Source organism: Penicillium diatomitis (genome assembly GCF_028827545.1).
Source record: "Penicillium diatomitis strain IBT 30728 chromosome Unknown utg000001l_segment0_segment0, whole genome shotgun sequence".
In the NCBI taxonomy this organism is placed as follows: Eukaryota; Fungi; Ascomycota; class Eurotiomycetes; order Eurotiales; family Aspergillaceae; genus Penicillium; species Penicillium diatomitis.
Genome location: NW_026623173.1, coordinates 3,368,270 through 3,384,995, shown reverse-complemented (window position 1 = coordinate 3,384,995; position 16,726 = coordinate 3,368,270). Strand labels below are relative to the sequence as shown.

General features: G+C 52.2%; 6 protein-coding genes across 6 annotated transcripts; 4 read left to right on the top strand and 2 right to left on the bottom strand.

Annotated features, from left to right (window-relative positions):
* Positions 1 to 153: 153 nt before the first annotated feature.
* On the bottom strand, positions 154 to 1,039 carry N7539_000948 (anticodon-binding domain-containing protein; the record flags this gene model as incomplete). Its single annotated transcript, XM_056930552.1, has 3 exons — positions 154 to 249; positions 322 to 829; positions 909 to 1,039. The coding sequence occupies 3 exons, from the start codon at positions 1,037 to 1,039 to the stop codon at positions 154 to 156; spliced, it is 735 nt and encodes a 244-aa protein (XP_056794845.1).
* Positions 1,040 to 1,709: 670 nt separating this feature from the next.
* Positions 1,710 to 3,821, bottom strand: N7539_000947 (NADP(+)-dependent, decarboxylating phosphogluconate dehydrogenase; the record flags this gene model as incomplete). Its single annotated transcript, XM_056930551.1, has 4 exons — positions 1,710 to 2,579; positions 2,682 to 3,133; positions 3,214 to 3,401; positions 3,805 to 3,821. The coding sequence occupies 4 exons, from the start codon at positions 3,819 to 3,821 to the stop codon at positions 1,710 to 1,712; spliced, it is 1,527 nt and encodes a 508-aa protein (XP_056794844.1).
* Positions 3,822 to 6,921: 3,100 nt separating this feature from the next.
* N7539_000946 (RNP domain protein) lies at positions 6,922 to 7,983 on the top strand (the record flags this gene model as incomplete). The annotated part of the gene is made up of 1 exon (XM_056930550.1): positions 6,922 to 7,983. One exon carries the CDS (start codon positions 6,922 to 6,924, stop codon positions 7,981 to 7,983), a length of 1,062 nt encoding a protein of 353 aa, XP_056794843.1.
* Positions 7,984 to 8,642: 659 nt separating this feature from the next.
* On the top strand, positions 8,643 to 11,165 carry N7539_000945 (uncharacterized protein; the record flags this gene model as incomplete). Its single annotated transcript, XM_056930549.1, has 2 exons — positions 8,643 to 9,182; positions 9,291 to 11,165. The coding sequence occupies 2 exons, from the start codon at positions 8,643 to 8,645 to the stop codon at positions 11,163 to 11,165; spliced, it is 2,415 nt and encodes an 804-aa protein (XP_056794842.1).
* A 573-nt stretch (positions 11,166 to 11,738) lies between these two features.
* On the top strand, positions 11,739 to 12,921 carry N7539_000944 (uncharacterized protein; the record flags this gene model as incomplete). The annotated part of the gene is made up of 2 exons (XM_056930548.1): positions 11,739 to 12,208; positions 12,282 to 12,921. 2 exons carry the CDS (start codon positions 11,739 to 11,741, stop codon positions 12,919 to 12,921), a joined length of 1,110 nt encoding a protein of 369 aa, XP_056794841.1.
* A 301-nt stretch (positions 12,922 to 13,222) lies between these two features.
* Positions 13,223 to 14,135, top strand: N7539_000943 (peroxiredoxin-like family protein; the record flags this gene model as incomplete). The annotated part of the gene is made up of 2 exons (XM_056930547.1): positions 13,223 to 13,528; positions 13,632 to 14,135. The coding sequence occupies 2 exons, from the start codon at positions 13,223 to 13,225 to the stop codon at positions 14,133 to 14,135; spliced, it is 810 nt and encodes a 269-aa protein (XP_056794840.1).
* Positions 14,136 to 16,726: the final 2,591 nt, after the last annotated feature.

Here is a 16,726-nt window from a genome sequence, read left to right as displayed (position 1 = left end):
AGTCACGTCCATGTGGTTGATCCACATACCACAAGGATGTTAGAGATTTTCCCACCGATTCCCACATTCGTCGGTATCCTGATCAGTGATCAGCCATGACCCTGCCATCGCATGTTCTTGCGAAAGGGTATAATCGACCGTCACGGTGGGCTTCTAACCACCTTTGCGCTCATTGCGAGTAAAGGTACTGGTGGACCCAATAGTTGCGCTGGCGTTGCGGAACTCGATTTTCTTGCGCTCCATCTCCAACTAATTTGCACATATGATTAGTGGTGTTTTCCCCCGCCCTCACCTGAAAGATCTTTCAACATCCGGACTTACCACTTTTTGTACTCGCATCAATGCAGCGTCGTTACCTGCGACAAGAGGACGGCAGTCCTCGACCCGGTATGGCGGCGCAATGCTGACTGAGTCCGCCACCACAATATTCGGACCGTTCCAGTGAGCCGGCATAGTCCGGCTGAATGCATCAAAGATGTCTTGCGCTTCACGAGTTACGCCCTTTCCACGACGAGCTTCGCGGTCCATCGCCTCGCCGACTGCCTTGGCTTCTCGCGTCCTCAGCGAACGTAAATCAAGCGCTTGAATCGAGGGGATCGCATCCGCAAAGGAAGGCCCATCGGAGGAGTTGGAAGGGGCTGCAAGCAATTGGAAGTTCTGAATTCGAGAGACTGGGATGACGTGGTAGTCTCCGCTTGAGGCCAGCTTCGCATCGGCGGTGGACGCGGCGGGGGAGGTGTTGATGGCTACAAGGTTGGTAATGGGGCACGCTGTAAAGAGAACACCCTCGAAGGTCGATGCCGGGGTCGCAGATGTTGTAAGGCGAACACTAGATAAAGCAGAGACGAGTTAGCGAACCACCATGATCTTGCTCATCACGCACGGTGCACGCTGAGCGAGTCCCTTACCGAGCGCCGATTGCGCCGCTCAAAGCGGCCTCTAGAGGAACCATATTTGTCGCAGTGCCACTTGCAGTGGAGGCACTGCTGGCATTCAGTGACCCCTTTGCTGTAGTGGTCTGGCGCTTGTTCTCCGCCATGCAGTGCTTGACGAAAGTCACTGGCGTTGTGGTGAACACGTTCAACGGCCTGTAGTGATCTTGCAGGACAGGATAAGCCTGGCTGGGAAAGAATGGTTGACGAATATAAGATTATATCCCCTCGATCATTTGGCCGTTATCGATGGCACTCAATTGCTGCGGAGAATCTTGCAATGGAAGTCGGGCTCGATGACTGTTGTGATCCACCACGGCAAGACTACCTAGTACCTGCAACTTGAGAATGAGTGTGGCAATCCTCACAGCACTCACCCTTGAGCAAAGTTACCGGATAAAGACCGGACGTCTTTTGCAAGGTCAGACGAGCGAGAGGGAGAGTCGAAATGGAAGGAAGGAGGAGAGTACCCTTTCCCCAGTGAAGTGATCAGATGAAAGAGAGGGGAGTGTGATGCGATAAGATGGTAGGAGCACCGCTGCTCGGCGTTTCCGAATCAGGCTTAGTGCCCACCGAGCACCTTCTCCCATCGATGCTTTCTCGAACACGGCACTCCAGACCGTATGGCCCGTTCGGTTGTCTTTACTACTCTTTGGTATCGAAAAAATGAACAGGAAAGCACCCCTTTGTAATTACAAGAATTCGTTACGTTCCATTCATAGTGGCATCTAATTACATTGAACTCAAATTTTATTCCTTAACCTTCCCACCCATCGCTTATGCGATGTAGGTGGAGGCAGACACATCACCACCGCGGCCAGTCCAGTTGACGTGGATGTCCTTGCCCTCGGGGAAATTCTCGCTGGCGAACTCGGGCTTGATGCGGAAGGTGTGAGCACCGAAGTAGTCACGCTGGGCCTGCAGCAGGTTGGCGGGGAGGTCCTTGGTGCGGTAACCGTCGTAGAAGCTGAGGGCAGTGGTGAAGGCGGGGAGAGGAATACCCCACAGAGCAGACTTGCTCACGACGTTACGCCAGCCAGACTGGGCCTTGTGGATAGCCTTGGTGAAGAAGTCATCGAACAGCAGGTTCTCGAGGTCGGGGTTGTTGCGGTAGGCGTTGGTGATGTCCTTAAGGAAGACGGAGCGGATAATGCAGCCACCACGCCACATGAGGGCAATAGAGGGCTTGTTCAGCTTCCAGCCGTACTCCTTGGCGGCGTTCTGGATGAGCATGAAGCCCTGGGCGTAGGAGATAATCTTGGAGGCGTACAGAGCCTGCTCGAGATCATCGATGAAAGCAGCCTTGTCGCCGGAGAATTCGGGGGTAGGTCCTTCGAGGATGGTGGCGGCACGGCCACGCTCGTCCTTCAGGGCGGACAAGCAACGGGCAAAGACAGCCTCACCAATGAGGGTGACGGGCATGCCAAGATCCAGAGCGTTAATAGCAGTCCACTTGCCGGTACCCTTCTGGCCGGCCTTGTCGAGAATCTTCTCAACGAGGGGAGTGCCGTCGTTATCGTTATAGTAGAGAACATCGCGGGTGATCTCAATGAGGAAGGAGTCGAGAACACCAGTGTTCCACTTGGCGAAGACATCGCCAATCTCCTTGCAGGACAGGCCAAGACCGCGCTTGAGAATGTCGTAGGCCTATTGAGGTGCATTCAGTGGTTAGTGTGCGACCCAGGGAAACAATCCTATATGGCAAGCCAATGTCGACCAATAAGTGGGATTCGAGCAGCTTCTACTGACCTCGCAAATCAACTGCATGTCACCGTACTCAATACCGTTGTGAACCATCTTGACGTAGTGGCCAGCACCCTCGTCACCAACCCAGTCACAGCAAGCCTCGCCGTCGCTCTTGGCGGCAATGCTCTGGAAAATGTCCTTGATGTGAGGCCAGGCAGCCTCGTTACCACCGGGCATGAGAGAGGGGCCGTAGCGGGCACCCTCCTCACCACCAGAGACACCGCTACCAACGAAGCTGATGCCCTTCTCCTGGAGGTACTTGGTGCGGCGGTTGCTGTCAGGGAAGTGAGAGTTACCACCGTCAATGATGATATCACCCTTCTCCAAGTGGGGAAGGAGGGACTCGATGAAGTCATCAACGGGCTTGCCAGCCATGACGAGAAGCATAATGCGACGAGGGCGCTTCAGCTTGGCGCAGAACTCCTCCACGGAGTGAGCACCAACGATGGGCTTGCCTGATAGGAACAAGCCGTTAGCGAGACCGTACATCTTCCACGGTTCGGAAGGGACTTGTTGCCCGGAGCGAGATGCTTACCCTTGGCCTCATTGTTGAGGAAGCGGTCGACCTTGGAGGTTGTGCGGTTGTAGGCGCAGACGGTGAAACCGTGATCGGCAGCGTTGAGGATCAGGTTCTGACCCATAACGGCCAGACCGATAAGGCCGAAATCAGCACTAGGAGCAGGGTGCGCCGGAGCGCCGACATTGATGCCGGCGAGACGGGCACTACAGTCAGTCACAAGGTTTCTAGCGTCAACAGCCGGGAATCAAGATAAGAGAGCTTTGGGATCAGAAAGAATAAATGATGGTGGCCCCCCCGTTCTAATCCTCGGAGCTTCTTGCGTTTGGGTACTTCAGAATCATGATTCCCCCATGCCCAAAAGCCGGAAGCGGCGCGTATCTTGCCCATTGGGTCAATTTGCTCTCTGAGGCGCTTGTTCAAAGGTCAAAGGTCCAATGCATCCCTTGTGAAAGGCCTGGCAGCTCATTGTGCCGAGAACGGAGCCAGGGAAGGGGTAGAAATATGAGATGGTGATCGGTTGGGGATGGTAGTGGGGTACACATGCTAGTGCATGGTTGCGAGGCTGAGGGAGGGGGGAAGAGAGATGGAAGAGGAGGAGAAACTTACACAGCCTGGTCAGCCATGATGTGTGATTATGGATTGGAAGAGAAAGTAGATGGTTGTAGAGTATCTACAAAGTTGAGGAGTGAGAGGGAGATGGAAGAGAGGAGAATGAGGAAAGGAGGGTAGAGGGGAGAGAATAATAATAATGACACCCAGTTAGCCGGCTGACGGAGCAACTCTTCCGTCATCAAGTGGGCTGTGGAACGTGCCGGCGGGGGTGCGTGGGCGGATTAGTACAATACTACAGTACTGCTACATACAACTGGTCCACCTACCTAAACTCACCTAGTAACCTACTACCTGAGTACCTTGATCTTCGACCCAACGGTGTATAGAGTGTAGAGTGTAGGCATGTTCATTAGTAGACACGAGTATTGTCTCATGGATGAACCCGGGAATCCCGACTCTCGACTAGCTCCAGGTACAAACTCTTCTGACAGATATCTCATCTGGTACTTGAATGCTTGATAAGCCTTGGAAGAAGTTGCCAGGCAGGCCTGCGCAGCTCTCACGACTCTAATTGATTCCCTATAGTATAATATGGTGAGGGCTCTACGACCTCAAAACACTATCGACGGTCATTCAAGCTTCACCAGCGTCCATTGATTGCTACGAGAGTCTGATCTTGCGAATCTCAGCGGTTAATTATCCCTCAGAGAAGCTCTGGCGACATCCGGAACCAGGAGTAGAGTCCTCCGGCGAAGACTTGAGGGTCCCTCCCAATCGGGTCAGGCTAGGTTGGAAAGGACGTTCAATAGCCGGAACCTCATCTCAATCTCATGGACTACCTATCCTCCGATAGATTTCAAACAACGAAGACAGCTTTCAGCCGTCGTAGCTCAGGCTTTTTATCGGATCATTAGCATTCGACTGGCTTGAATCGTGCCAGGCTGAAGGGAATGAGCGAGGGCTGCTTGCATTCATGCTATTGTCAAATGTCTATACTCTATACTTCTGAGGCCGTACCGCTTTCCGATACCGTAATTACGGGCTTACAGTACCGCGGGGCACGGAGGGGCAACGGCATAATGAGTTGGTATTTGGAGGGGCAGTGATCTCATCAATTCTTCCGCACGCGCTACTGCCTTGATTGGTTCTCAACCACGCCCGAAGACAGTCGGCAGACTCGGTAGACTCGGTAAGTTCACCTGAGGATCAATAAATTACCGCCCTGCTGCAGGACTATACCTCACATCTTGGTTTAGCCTATGAAAGATCAGTCACCGATCAGAAGTAAGCTAGTAGGTTATGTAGTAACCGAGTCCTACCTAGTACCGAGCCATATGCCAATGCGTGAGGATGAGGCGCCCATTGCAGCCCTCGTGAGTAATGACTTCGCTCATCCTGATCAATCACTCAGTCATACTGCTTTCTCGTTGACTAATGAGCATCGATGGCATGGGTCTTTGGGGGAAATCCTTGTCCGGTGTGACTGTAAATTGTAGTGGTCGATGCTGATGGGACCTGGCTCGGACACCACAATACCAGGATGGCGACAGACTCGAATTATTCGAGTCCCTTGCCAGCCTGTAGCACCCACGGATTTACCCACGCATCGGTGAACTGTTCTGGCGATAAAATCCACGGAAAAACTTCCAGATGCTGCTGACCGTCCCCCCTGCAACCGGCTTCGGGCCCGCTATCCCAAATGCGGACTAGGGTGGGGGTCCGTTTGGGAGTTCATGTCCGACCGATCCCTTTGTCTGTAACTCTGTTCGGTATAGACTATTCACGATAGACTATTGACTCATTGAGTTTCGAGAGATGTAGAGTGGTAGACCCCAAGACGGTCTGTCAGGTGAGGCTATCGGCCAATTCAGCTGTCGTGACTCGCGGGGGTCGATATATCTTTCACCTTCAACCCCTCGTGGGGGAAACATATGCTCGCACCCTCCGGCATGTTTGAATCACGTGACATTGAAGTGATGCGAATCGCCAGCGGCTGGAACCCTGCGGATGCCTAGCGTAACTTGAAACTTGAAAATTCGTCGCAGGTTCCGTATAAAGATCGGTCCATCTAACATCCAAGTACTGTTTTTCCCGTCCTATTCGGTAAATCGGCTCAAGGCGCAATCCGTAGGGCGTACGCAGTCACCAGATCATTGTGAATGTCTAGTCAAGTGTCTGTCGGCTTGCATGACTGGTAATGTTGTTGGCATGCGACCTGAGGTGAGTGCTGGAGCGTCTTCGAGAGGTATCACAGTAATGTTCGCCATGTAAGTATGTAATTTCCAGCGGTACCTCATTAATTTTCTCTTCTCGGCAGTTGAGAGAAGTACCTAGGCGATGAGTTGGCCGGATGGGGCGCCGCTCAATGAAAGGATTACGTCGAAACAGCTAGTCTCTGTCTGCGAAGGTCTGCTCTGGCATGATAGCATATCAGGTGATTCAGGAACCAGGAACCAGTGATTGAAGGGGATTAGGCACAACGGCTGTGGACTGTGGAGGGATACAATACCCCTAGCTCTGAGTATGCGGTACGCCGTCCGAGTAAAGTTACAATATATCAGGAGTATTTGCGGACATCGCCGCCCAGGATTTACACTTCGCTGGAATTAGAGAAAATCACGGCTTCCGGTCAGAAATCTGCGATTGGCTTTCAATTGATGTCTACCGAGTAAGAGTACTAAGCGAGTGTAGACGATCGCAGTATCAAACGCTCTCAAATCCGCCGACCGACTGTATATCTGATGAAAGGATGTCTCCCGTCCAGACTCTAGAATGGCTATGACCGCCCATCACGCTAGTAGTAGTAAAGCGAAAGGTTATCAACAAAGGCGCTTATCCGGCGCTGGTTGACAAGCGGTGGAACACTCGAGGACGAGGTGCCCTCTCATTGGCACAGATACAAGGCGGTCAACATGAACTCTGCTTCTGCCGATCCTCATGAGACAGTCTTGGACTCCCGAAGATTCTATCCCCGACCTGTTCATCAACTCATCACAATCAGACCACTCACATCGTTTTCTCGGCCGTTCTCATAGTCCTGACACAGGTAAACACAGCACAACGGGGTAGTGATCACATTTCCAGTCACTCTTGCAAGTCCGAAGTCAAGGTACGTTGCAGCTACTGCTCTGCACAATAGCTCAACTTCCACTTGGGGACGACTCATTCATCATGTCCTATCCGCCACCTCCAGGTCTCAGCCAGACACCCGCTTCCCTACCAGCTCGTCCTCCACCTTCAAGCAATGGCTCTCAATCAGCAGGGTACAACGCGTTCACGGCATTCCAACCACGTGCCGTAGCGTCCACTCAGTCGCAGCCGCAGCCATATCGCACTCAAAGCCCGGCTGTCGCGACACCTCCTGTCTCGACTGCCCCCTACGCGTCCGCGGCACCCGGCTATGGTGCTTATTATCAGACACAGCAGCCTCATGCGCATCCATACCAGGCTCCTCAGACTTACCAGTCGCAACCTCAGTCCTATCAAAGCGGACCTCAGTACTACCCATTAAATGTTCCGCAAATTCAAAATCCATTTGGATCCACGCCAAACCACAACAAGCCCCAGCCTCATCGTGCGCAAAACGACCGACAAAGCCAAGTCCCTGGAGTAGACGCCGAGACTGAAGCCCAGATTGCGCAATGGCAAAGCGCTTATGCCAACCCCGCCGATGAGCTGGCCAAGCCGCAGGGCCCGAATGCGGGAACTCCATCGGTCGTCAGCACTCCGATTCCAACACCCGCACCACAGGCAGAACCCCAGGTCACTGTGGTTCGATCAGGTGGCGGTCAGCAATGGACTGATCCAACTTTGCTGGAGTGGGATCCAGCGCACTTCCGGCTATTTGTTGGTAATCTTGCAGGCGAGGTCACTGACGACTCTTTGCTGAAAGCGTTTGTCCGCTACCCATCCGTGCAGAAAGCCCGCGTCATTCGAGAAAAGCGAACCCAGAAGAGCAAAGGCTATGGGTTCATCAGCTTCAGCGACGGAGACGATTACTTCAAAGCTGCACGTGAGATGCAGGGCAAGTATATTGGATCGCATCCTATCTTGCTGCGCCGTGCCAATACCGAGGTTCGACCGGTTTCTGTGAATAAAAATCAGAGGAAGAATCAGGGCGGTGGCGGTGGCTCTGGTGGCGCTGCGGGTGCACGAGGAGGTGGAACCAAAGTGAAGCAGGATGGTGTGAAGAAGCATGGGAAGACTAAGGGAGGCCTGAAGATTCTTGGTTAGCTATATTGAATCATTGACCAGCCCACAATTTCGAAGTTTTTCCCCCATTTAGCCCGATAATCAACTCTATCTCGTATTTTGAGAAAGGCTCATTATGCATCTAATAAATTGGATGGAGCGGTGATTGTACTCTGAAGTCTGCAAGCCATCCCCACTGCAAAACTCTTGTGGGTAGTTTACAGCTCCCCTGGGGCACGAAAGCTTTATTACATTTAATTATTGATCGTAAACAATTCATTTCCGCTACCCAACGCATTACATTGCATGATAGTGGTCTCTTCGCACTGGAAGGAAGCCTCGTGGCCGGGTGCACGTCTAATTTGACTCGTCAGATGCAAGAAGACATGTCTCGAGAGCCGTTGCCAAGACAGCAAGGACTAGAGCGCAATGCGGCGGCGATCTTCGAACGGAATGGTACCACAGCGGGATCGTGAGTCGTGACTTGGCGGGAGGCTTTCCCACCTCCCCCACACTTGCGCACACACCTTCTCATTGACCATACAGTAGACCTACTGTACCAGTGCACCCTGCACAGTGCTTCCTCTTGGCTCGCGATAGCCAAGACATACTTTGTGGAGGACTGAGCCTCATCTCATGTACAACTGATCTATAACTTGTAATTCTGTCCTCTGCCCACAGGCTGCGGTCGAGGTACAAGAATGACGGACCGTTCAGATCTCACAGGCCAGTCTGATCCGACAGCATCAGTAGCTGCTGCGATTGGAACAACCGCAACATCTCGCTCATCCGCTCCAAAGGTCCGTCTGAGCTGTGAAGCTTGTCGCCAGCGCAAAGTCAAATGCGATAAGTTGAGTCCTTGTACCAGCTGTGTGCGCTTGGGCTTCGTTTGCGTCCCTGTTGAGCGTGCTCGTCTGCCTCGGGGTCGCACTCGAAAAGCTCCCGAGCGAGCACAAGGCTCGGACAAGGAGCTGGTAGACCGAGTGGCAAAACTCGAGAAGCTATTGAAACAGGTAGCAGCTGAGCGCGATGGAGAAACTGCACAACCTCAGCAGGAATCTCCTCGGTCAATAGCTACCGCGGGTCGACCCCAGGTCGAACAGCACTTTGAAACCAAGATGCAAGAGGTCGAAAGTTGGCGGGATCAGAATATCCAATCAAACACACTTGTCTTGCCACATCGACCGCGTCCTTCTACGTCGTATATCGCCAGTTCATTTTGGGAGGATATCATGCAACAGGTAAGATCTGCGTGCCGCCAAAGCCGATCTTTTGGATTGTTATTCAAGTATCTGCCTTGTCTCGTGACTTTGTCCTCTAGAGAGCGCTTTGATTGACAACGGAGTTAGACCCAGGAGTTGCGCACTGTTCTAGACGATCGCTTGGAGTACGAACAAGCAGATGAGGAGGCCAGAAATCACCCTGGCTTTGGAGCGTCACTGGTGGGCTCGGAGACCTCTGAGAGCATGACCGGCTCACCGCAATCACAGAGAGGACTTCAGATTCCGCCTCACGTGCGCCGACAGCTGTGTGAAATTTATCTGCGAAACGTGGACCCTGTATTCAAGATCCTGCATCGGCCGTCATTGCGCGCCTATCTTTGCGACGAGCAGCCCTATCTCGACTACGAACAGGATCACCAGGCCCCAGTGACCTTGGCTTGGGCAGTCTTCTACGCGGCCGCATGTACGATCGACGACGCTCAATGCCAACTGCTCTTCGGCATGGACAAGAAACCGGTCACTGCTGAGTTACAGAGGGAGACTGAAGCTGGGTTGGTGAAGTCAGATTTTGTAACTACGAATGAATTGACAGTGCTGCAAGCTTACGTACTTTCACTGGTAAGTCCTGTTTCCACTTCCATCAAAGACAAGTCTCCATCATTCATCACCGTTGCGCGACTCTGTCCGTTGTCTTCGAGCTACGCTAAGAGTGCACAGCTTGCGGCTCGATGCCAAGACCAAAGCCGCCGAGTGTGGACAATGAGTTCTATGGCCCTTCGTGTGGGCCAGGCACTTTGCCTCCATATGCCAGTGCCTCCCTTCCATGTCGGCCCATTCGAGCAAGAATTGCGGCGTCGTACGTGGCAAGCAATTGGCGTGCTGGATCTAGCCGCCTCTCTAGATCGGGCCTCCGAGCCGATGATGCAATCAGTATGGCTGGACTATGTCCTTCCAGCCAACATCAATGACGAGGATATCTGGCACAACATGGATGTGCAATTTCAGGAGCGTCCAGAAACCGAGTTCACGGACATGACACAGACTTTGATCATTGCGGCTGCACAGTCGGTAGCACGTTCGATTGGATTCACTGACTTTATTGAACCGACGGTTCGATCATCTCAAAAACGTCAAGAAGTCCTCGCCAACTTTCGAAAAACGGCCAATAATCGATTAGCAAACTGCAGCCGAGAAAGATCGGCGTATCACCTCTATGTGTCCCGCATCACCCACACTTTGTTTGGATGGCTGCAAATGGGCTGTGTCCGGCCCATTCAGCGAAACAAGAACTGGATCCCTCCTCCCGTCGAGGGAGATGTTCTCCTCAGTCTGGCTGCTGATAATCTACAAAAACTGATGGAAATAGCCAGCGATCCTGCAATGCAACCATGGATATGGTTTGGGTCTCTCTGGGTTCCATGGCATGGATTGGCTGTCGCTCTCGCAGAGATCTGCGTGTGCAAAGATCCAGAATCTCTCATCAGACACTGGCCTCCGATCGAGCAAGTCTATCATCAGTCGAGTTTTGTCATCGCGGATTCACAGCATGGGATGCTTTGGAAGCCACTCCAGAAGCTTATGAAACAGGCGCGCGCTCATCGCAAAAGTCTACTCGACAGCAACGCTTTCACGGCTGCAGAGTCGTACGCGTCTCCTCCTCAACCCCCTGTACACAGTGTACAGAAATCGGCGCCTCTGCCCCTCGCCCCTATCACCAGCCAGTACAACATCCAGTCGACCATGGCTGCGGATACTGCAGGTCTTTACGCTCTTGGCCAGCAACAGCCGAATGTCTTTGCTGTTGGTCAGCAATATGACACGTCTGCCTCAATGGCAGCAACTGCCCTTACGTTGGAACCCTGGCCCAGTGTTTGGGACCAGTTGGACTTTATGGGTAACCCAAGAATGCAGGCCCAAGCCGATAACAATGCGTGGCTCAACTATGAGAGCTTCATTGGTGATGTTTATGACAGTGTCGATTGCACGTTTCAGCCTCGGTGAAAGCGCATACTGATCGGAGGGGGTGTAATCTATGGGACCTTTCCTGCCAATCCCGATTCTTTGAGTAAGAATATGCAGGGATCACCTCGAACCAAGTTCATAGTTTAGAGTCCCAGCAATTGGTCATGGGCTGTCTCGAAAGCTTGTATTTATCCACAATAGAAATTTCCTCCAACTGCGACAAGCACCAATGGTATGGTCTCGATGAAGAGTATGGATTGTCATCACTGATATCCAGTAGAATGGGTCTTCGATTGCAGTCTGCATCATTCTGTTCTGAAATGACAATGGAGGTCCCCTTCTACGCACCTACGCAGTGTCTTCAAAAATGTGTATTCGAGGAGAGATGGCACCGTGGCACAAGAGGATCGCATGCTGGCTGGGTCGTCCCACTGCCACGGCTACCGCCAGGAACCCACCCCCAAATGGGGTTCCCGCTAGTGCCGGGATCCATCAGTTTTATTCCACCCTCGGCTCCCGCCAGATACACTCCGCGTTTCTTTCTCAACGCGTCTCTCCTTTTGACAGCAGTAACAGTTCCGGGGCCGAGCGAAAGGTCGATTCTGAGGAACAATGTCGGGCGCCGTGCATTCAGATCCAGTCCAGTTGATCCAGGGTTACCGGTCGCTCCCAATTCTTGGGGGATACCTCATTCTCGCAGGAGCTCTGGCCGTCAACGCCTGCCGCATAATCTATGTTCGCTACTGCGCTCGATTGAAGCAAAACGACTGGGATCGTTCCCATGGACACACCCAATTCCTCCTATTCGCCTCTCTGGCGGGGTTGAGTCTGGGTGCTACCTGGTATTACATGTTTGCATTTTTTGCGCACTCTTACCACAACTGGGCAGCCAGTCAACCAACAGTTGACTTGGTGGATCCCCAGAAGGGCACACTGTTCAAATTGGAGCTTTGGCTCCAAAATGCCAAACTCTTCCGGGAAGCGTGGGAGACTGTCATTGAGACTCGTGCACGATTCTGGTGGAGCGGTCAGATCTTCTTGTGGACTACGGGATGGAGCGTTTTTCTCGGTGTGATGGGTGAGTTTAAGCATGTGCATCCCATGAAGGTTGCTATCCTGAAGTCTAATCAAATGTACTCATGATGATCCTTCTAGCTCGGACATTCAAGATTCCCCACGTATGGGCCTACATGCTTTTGGGCCAGATCGTTGCCATCTCCTTTGCGCAGAATCTGTTCTTCGCAACAATTCTTGTCTCTCGAAGGCAACCACTTGTGAAGGGGGGAGTCGGATGGCCAAGAATGTCGTTCGAGACCCCGTTGTCGCCTGGTCTCCCCCTGTATACCTGGAGGCTATCCCCGTGGCTATCTCGCTCATCAGCACGGTCTTGGTTCCAAGCGTGGCGCACACGAAGTACTTTATGCTGCTCCTGCTGATCCCTCATCTTCTGCTGTTTGTTCCTGCCATCCTCCGACCCAGCAGATCGTGGAGCAGAGAGTCGCAGGCTCAAGCTGGAACAGAAGAGGGAGTCCTTCGGAGATACGTGACCGGGTTCAAGTGGTATACGGCGGCTTGTGTGGCGATCCAAGCGCATTCCACGTTCTTAGTTCTTCAAGACAACGGACTGACGATGGGCGCTGCTTCATTAGCTTCGCTAGCCCGCCATTTGCCCAGCGTGATATATGAGCATCCCGCAGTCAGTAGTGTCAGTTGGGATGTCATCATGTGTACTGCAACAGCAATCGCCTGGATCGTTGTGAATGGTGGCGAGCCCCGCAAAATGCTGGGACAATAAAAGCAGGTGACCCGTGTGCTGCACGAGAGCCTTCAGGGCTGAGGACAGAAACTCCTTAGAACCTCGATGATTATAGACTGGGGGATTATAGCAAACCCCCTTCTTAAAAACCTGCACATTTCGCCACTATTGGATTGCACCGTTGAAGGACGCCTTGGACATCTTCCTCAAGAAGCTAGCCTGGTCCGAGCGTCGCAAGTCATGCATCGGCGAACACAACTGAGCCAGTACCTCCAACTCTTCCGCAAGCTCCCACCCCTCCTACCCACATTCCGAAATTTCCAAACCAAGATCAAAAGCCATGTCATACGAGGTCGACGCAAGTACTGGGCCAAATCCCACAGTGACCGTGATAGACCCTCCTGTAAAAAACCCAAGCTCGACTATGGAGTCGGCGCCCCCAGCGGCCGATGACGTCAATGCCGCTCTACCGGATGCGCATCGCAAGAGGGACGAAGAACTACCGTCTACAAAGACGCTTGAAAAGGTTGCGGATTATTCGGTACTCGATAAGAGCGGAGATAAGCGTACGTTCAAAAGTTTATACGAGGGTCCTGGATCTACTCGGCGCGTGCTGGTGATCTTTATCCGCCACTTCTTCTGCGGGGTAAGTAAACCGATCTATCAGCTTCGCGTGTTCTGGTTTAAGGTTCCCCCCCCATTCGCATGTCATGATATATGATAAACAAAGACTGACTCTCCGAGCACAGAGCTGCCAAGCATACGTTCAAACGCTATCAGAGTCCTTTACCCCAGAGCAACTATTGCACTTACCAACGCCCACCTCCATCGTGATCATCGGATGTGGTGATCCCAGCTTAATAGACTTCTACGCCAAGGAGACAAATTGCCCGTTTTCAATCTATGCGGATCCCAAAACCAAGCTCTATGATGAGCTGGGCATGACTTCGACCTATGCCCTTGGTGCGCAACCCAAATATATCCGAAAGGGTCTGGCACGGATGGTGACCCAATCGATCATGCAGGAACTCAGGAACATTGGCAGCGCGCTCACGATGAAGGGCGGCGATACGAAGCGAGTAGGAGGGGAGTTTTTGTTTGAGTCGAGTGAAGGGCAAACAGGTGAGAAGAGGGTGTCCTGGTGTCATCGCATGACGACTACGAGGGATCATGCGGAGGTTGAGGTATTGAGTAGGATCCTTCATGTGGATGGGACTGAGCTGGTCAAGGAGGAGCAAAATGTGTCTTCTTGATATAGTAGCTGAGCTCAGCTCGGGCAGATGCATTGTCACTGTGTGAATGGGCAGATATGTACTGGTTAGTGGATTTGAGCCCGCATGTGACATGATCGTCCGTTATGAATCACGTGTTCGGTCTTTCTATGGACTTTTGACGAACTCTTTAAGGCAACTGGCCTTGCTAGATATCATTGTCGGTCAGTACCAAGGGACCGAGTCGCACTGACACGAGATACTATTCCCTGATATGAATATCGCCAATACATCAGACCAGCAATGATCTCGAGTATCACGGCTGATAGTTCTTACGAGCATACACTTCTCTCCTAGTGTGCCTATTTGGAAAAAAGGTTGACTGTCCCAGAGTCCAGGTGTTTGTAGACTCCTCCCTATTATTCATTGCCGAGTCCGCGAGGCTCCCACCCAGCGCCCCTGCTTCTGCTGTCCCGGATCGATCAAATGAGGGCGGTTCAGGATCTTCCACGACATCTCTGAGGTGGTGGAAAGTACAGATTCTCCCGCGGTGTTTGCATTCAGAGCATGTTTGGGTACCATCGCATGCCTTCTTGAGAATCACACAGCTGTCGCAGGCGCGCTTGTTCTTCCCTCTGCGCGAACTGTCGGGAATCTCGAGGCCGGCTTCGATTCGAGATCTGCATGATCTCCAGTGGCGGCGTAAGGCGTCCCTAGAAGGCACAATAAGACAGATGTCCATAAACCACGTCTGTATATCGCAAGACCATCGCTCAATCACTCAGATCCTCGTGCTGACAATGTTCACTCTGTCGACCAGGACAAAATGACGACTGAGATGCTTATGTGGTTGGCTATCTTACCCGCGACCAAAGATCATTCCACAATATTCGCACCTGTGGCTTTGTGGCTCTTCATCTGCAGAGGAAAGTTCTGATTTAGCCCCCTTGCTCAGATGCCGATAGGACCGAGGTCCTTGTTGTTCGCTCGATCTGCGAGCGTTCGTTGCAGGAGGGCACCCACGCGAAGCCAAGTGACGTTCCAATTCATGCTCTTCCGTGAAAGTTGCTCCACAACGATTGCAGATCCGGGGCACAGTCGCGAAGGTGGGCTCATTGTGAACCGGTAATTCCAGTTGTGGTGGCAAGTATGACATTTGAGCGAGGGCTGCGTTTGTAGATGTCCGTTTCAGCTGGGGGTTTCTCAAGAGGTAATGGTTGACTTGATGAGAATTCTGGGCACAGGAGAAAGTCGATTATGAGATTCTACTGGAATCGTGGGGGCTTATTCCGATGGTGGCTCAGCATAATGTAAGCAGGACATATCATGTCAGCACAACTAGGGAAAACAGGTAAATGCCGACTGAAGTGGATGGGCGCGTGGATACTACTGTAACTGGCAAACTGCAGAATCGGCTAAAGGTCCGGGCTATTGGAGCCTCACTGGCCCCGGCTGGTCCAAGCCGACTTGGTCAAAGCTCAGCTCCCCACTTGCCGCTATTTGGTGCTTGGCCCCCACAAAGTCGGCTCTGAACCATGGCACCTCCTGACTTTGCATTCTTGCGACTTCTGCAGTATTGAAGTTGAACTATCGAGACCGCCAGACCTGGCAATCCTCTATGTAAACCTCAATGTGACTCATTTCTGGCTTGTGAACCACTGATATCAAACGCTCACCACGTCACCCGGGCATGAGCTCCAACTCCACGCACACCATCCTGGTCAGCTGGCAGCTGGATGATGACAACCGCTCCGCTCAGCCTGGGACATACTTTGGACGTGTGCTTCCACCAGATTTGCCTGCACCCGGAACGTCATCCATACCGATGCTCCTGCTCGAGCTGCCACACTATTCCTGTGATCAATGATATTTCTGCGTCCTTGCTTCATGGCTATCCCGCTTGTCGAGTTTGTCTTTGGAATCGCTTGGCAATAGCCGATGAAACCAAGAGAATCCAAGAAGTTGTGTAACATGGGCACGGCCCATGAAATACATCAAGTCTAAGCCACAGGAGGATTTTAAGCCTGAAAAAAAGACGTGAGGACCATCCTCAAGACCCAGAATCCGAGCAATAGACTTTCTCTTACTTTTTCTATTCATTTGCTGCCCTAGGGTATAGCGAGATCTATCTTGCTGCGTAGGTCATCCGAAATGGTTTAAATTTTCTCGGCAGTCTTCAATTGACGCTGACTCTTTCCTGAAGCCGGGATGCTGCCTAGGAGTTTCCCACGGAAGCAGAGAAAATAGCTTGGAAATCATTTGACCTGGTCACTCTGAGTATAGCCTGCCTTTTTATACCCGTCGAATTGGCCATGACTGTTGGTTACTCCCTTTGAGAAAGCGGCCATTCCCCCTCTTTTCTGGCTGGACGATCAATCGCTCTGGGGCAAGGCTGTCAGGATACGGCTAATTCCCTGGCAGGTCTGCACTTATATCTATGTGCTTAAATGACTTGGTATTATGGCGCCTGTGGGACCTTCCTTCGACTTGTTATACCACGGTAGAATGTGTGGCTCCAATACCAAACTTTTGTTTTCATCTTCAAGGGAAAGACGGGTTTGATATCAGACGGTGAGACTACAGAGTCGAGGGGTCGAATGAGATCAAACAGATTCTGTGGGATCATGGAGGTC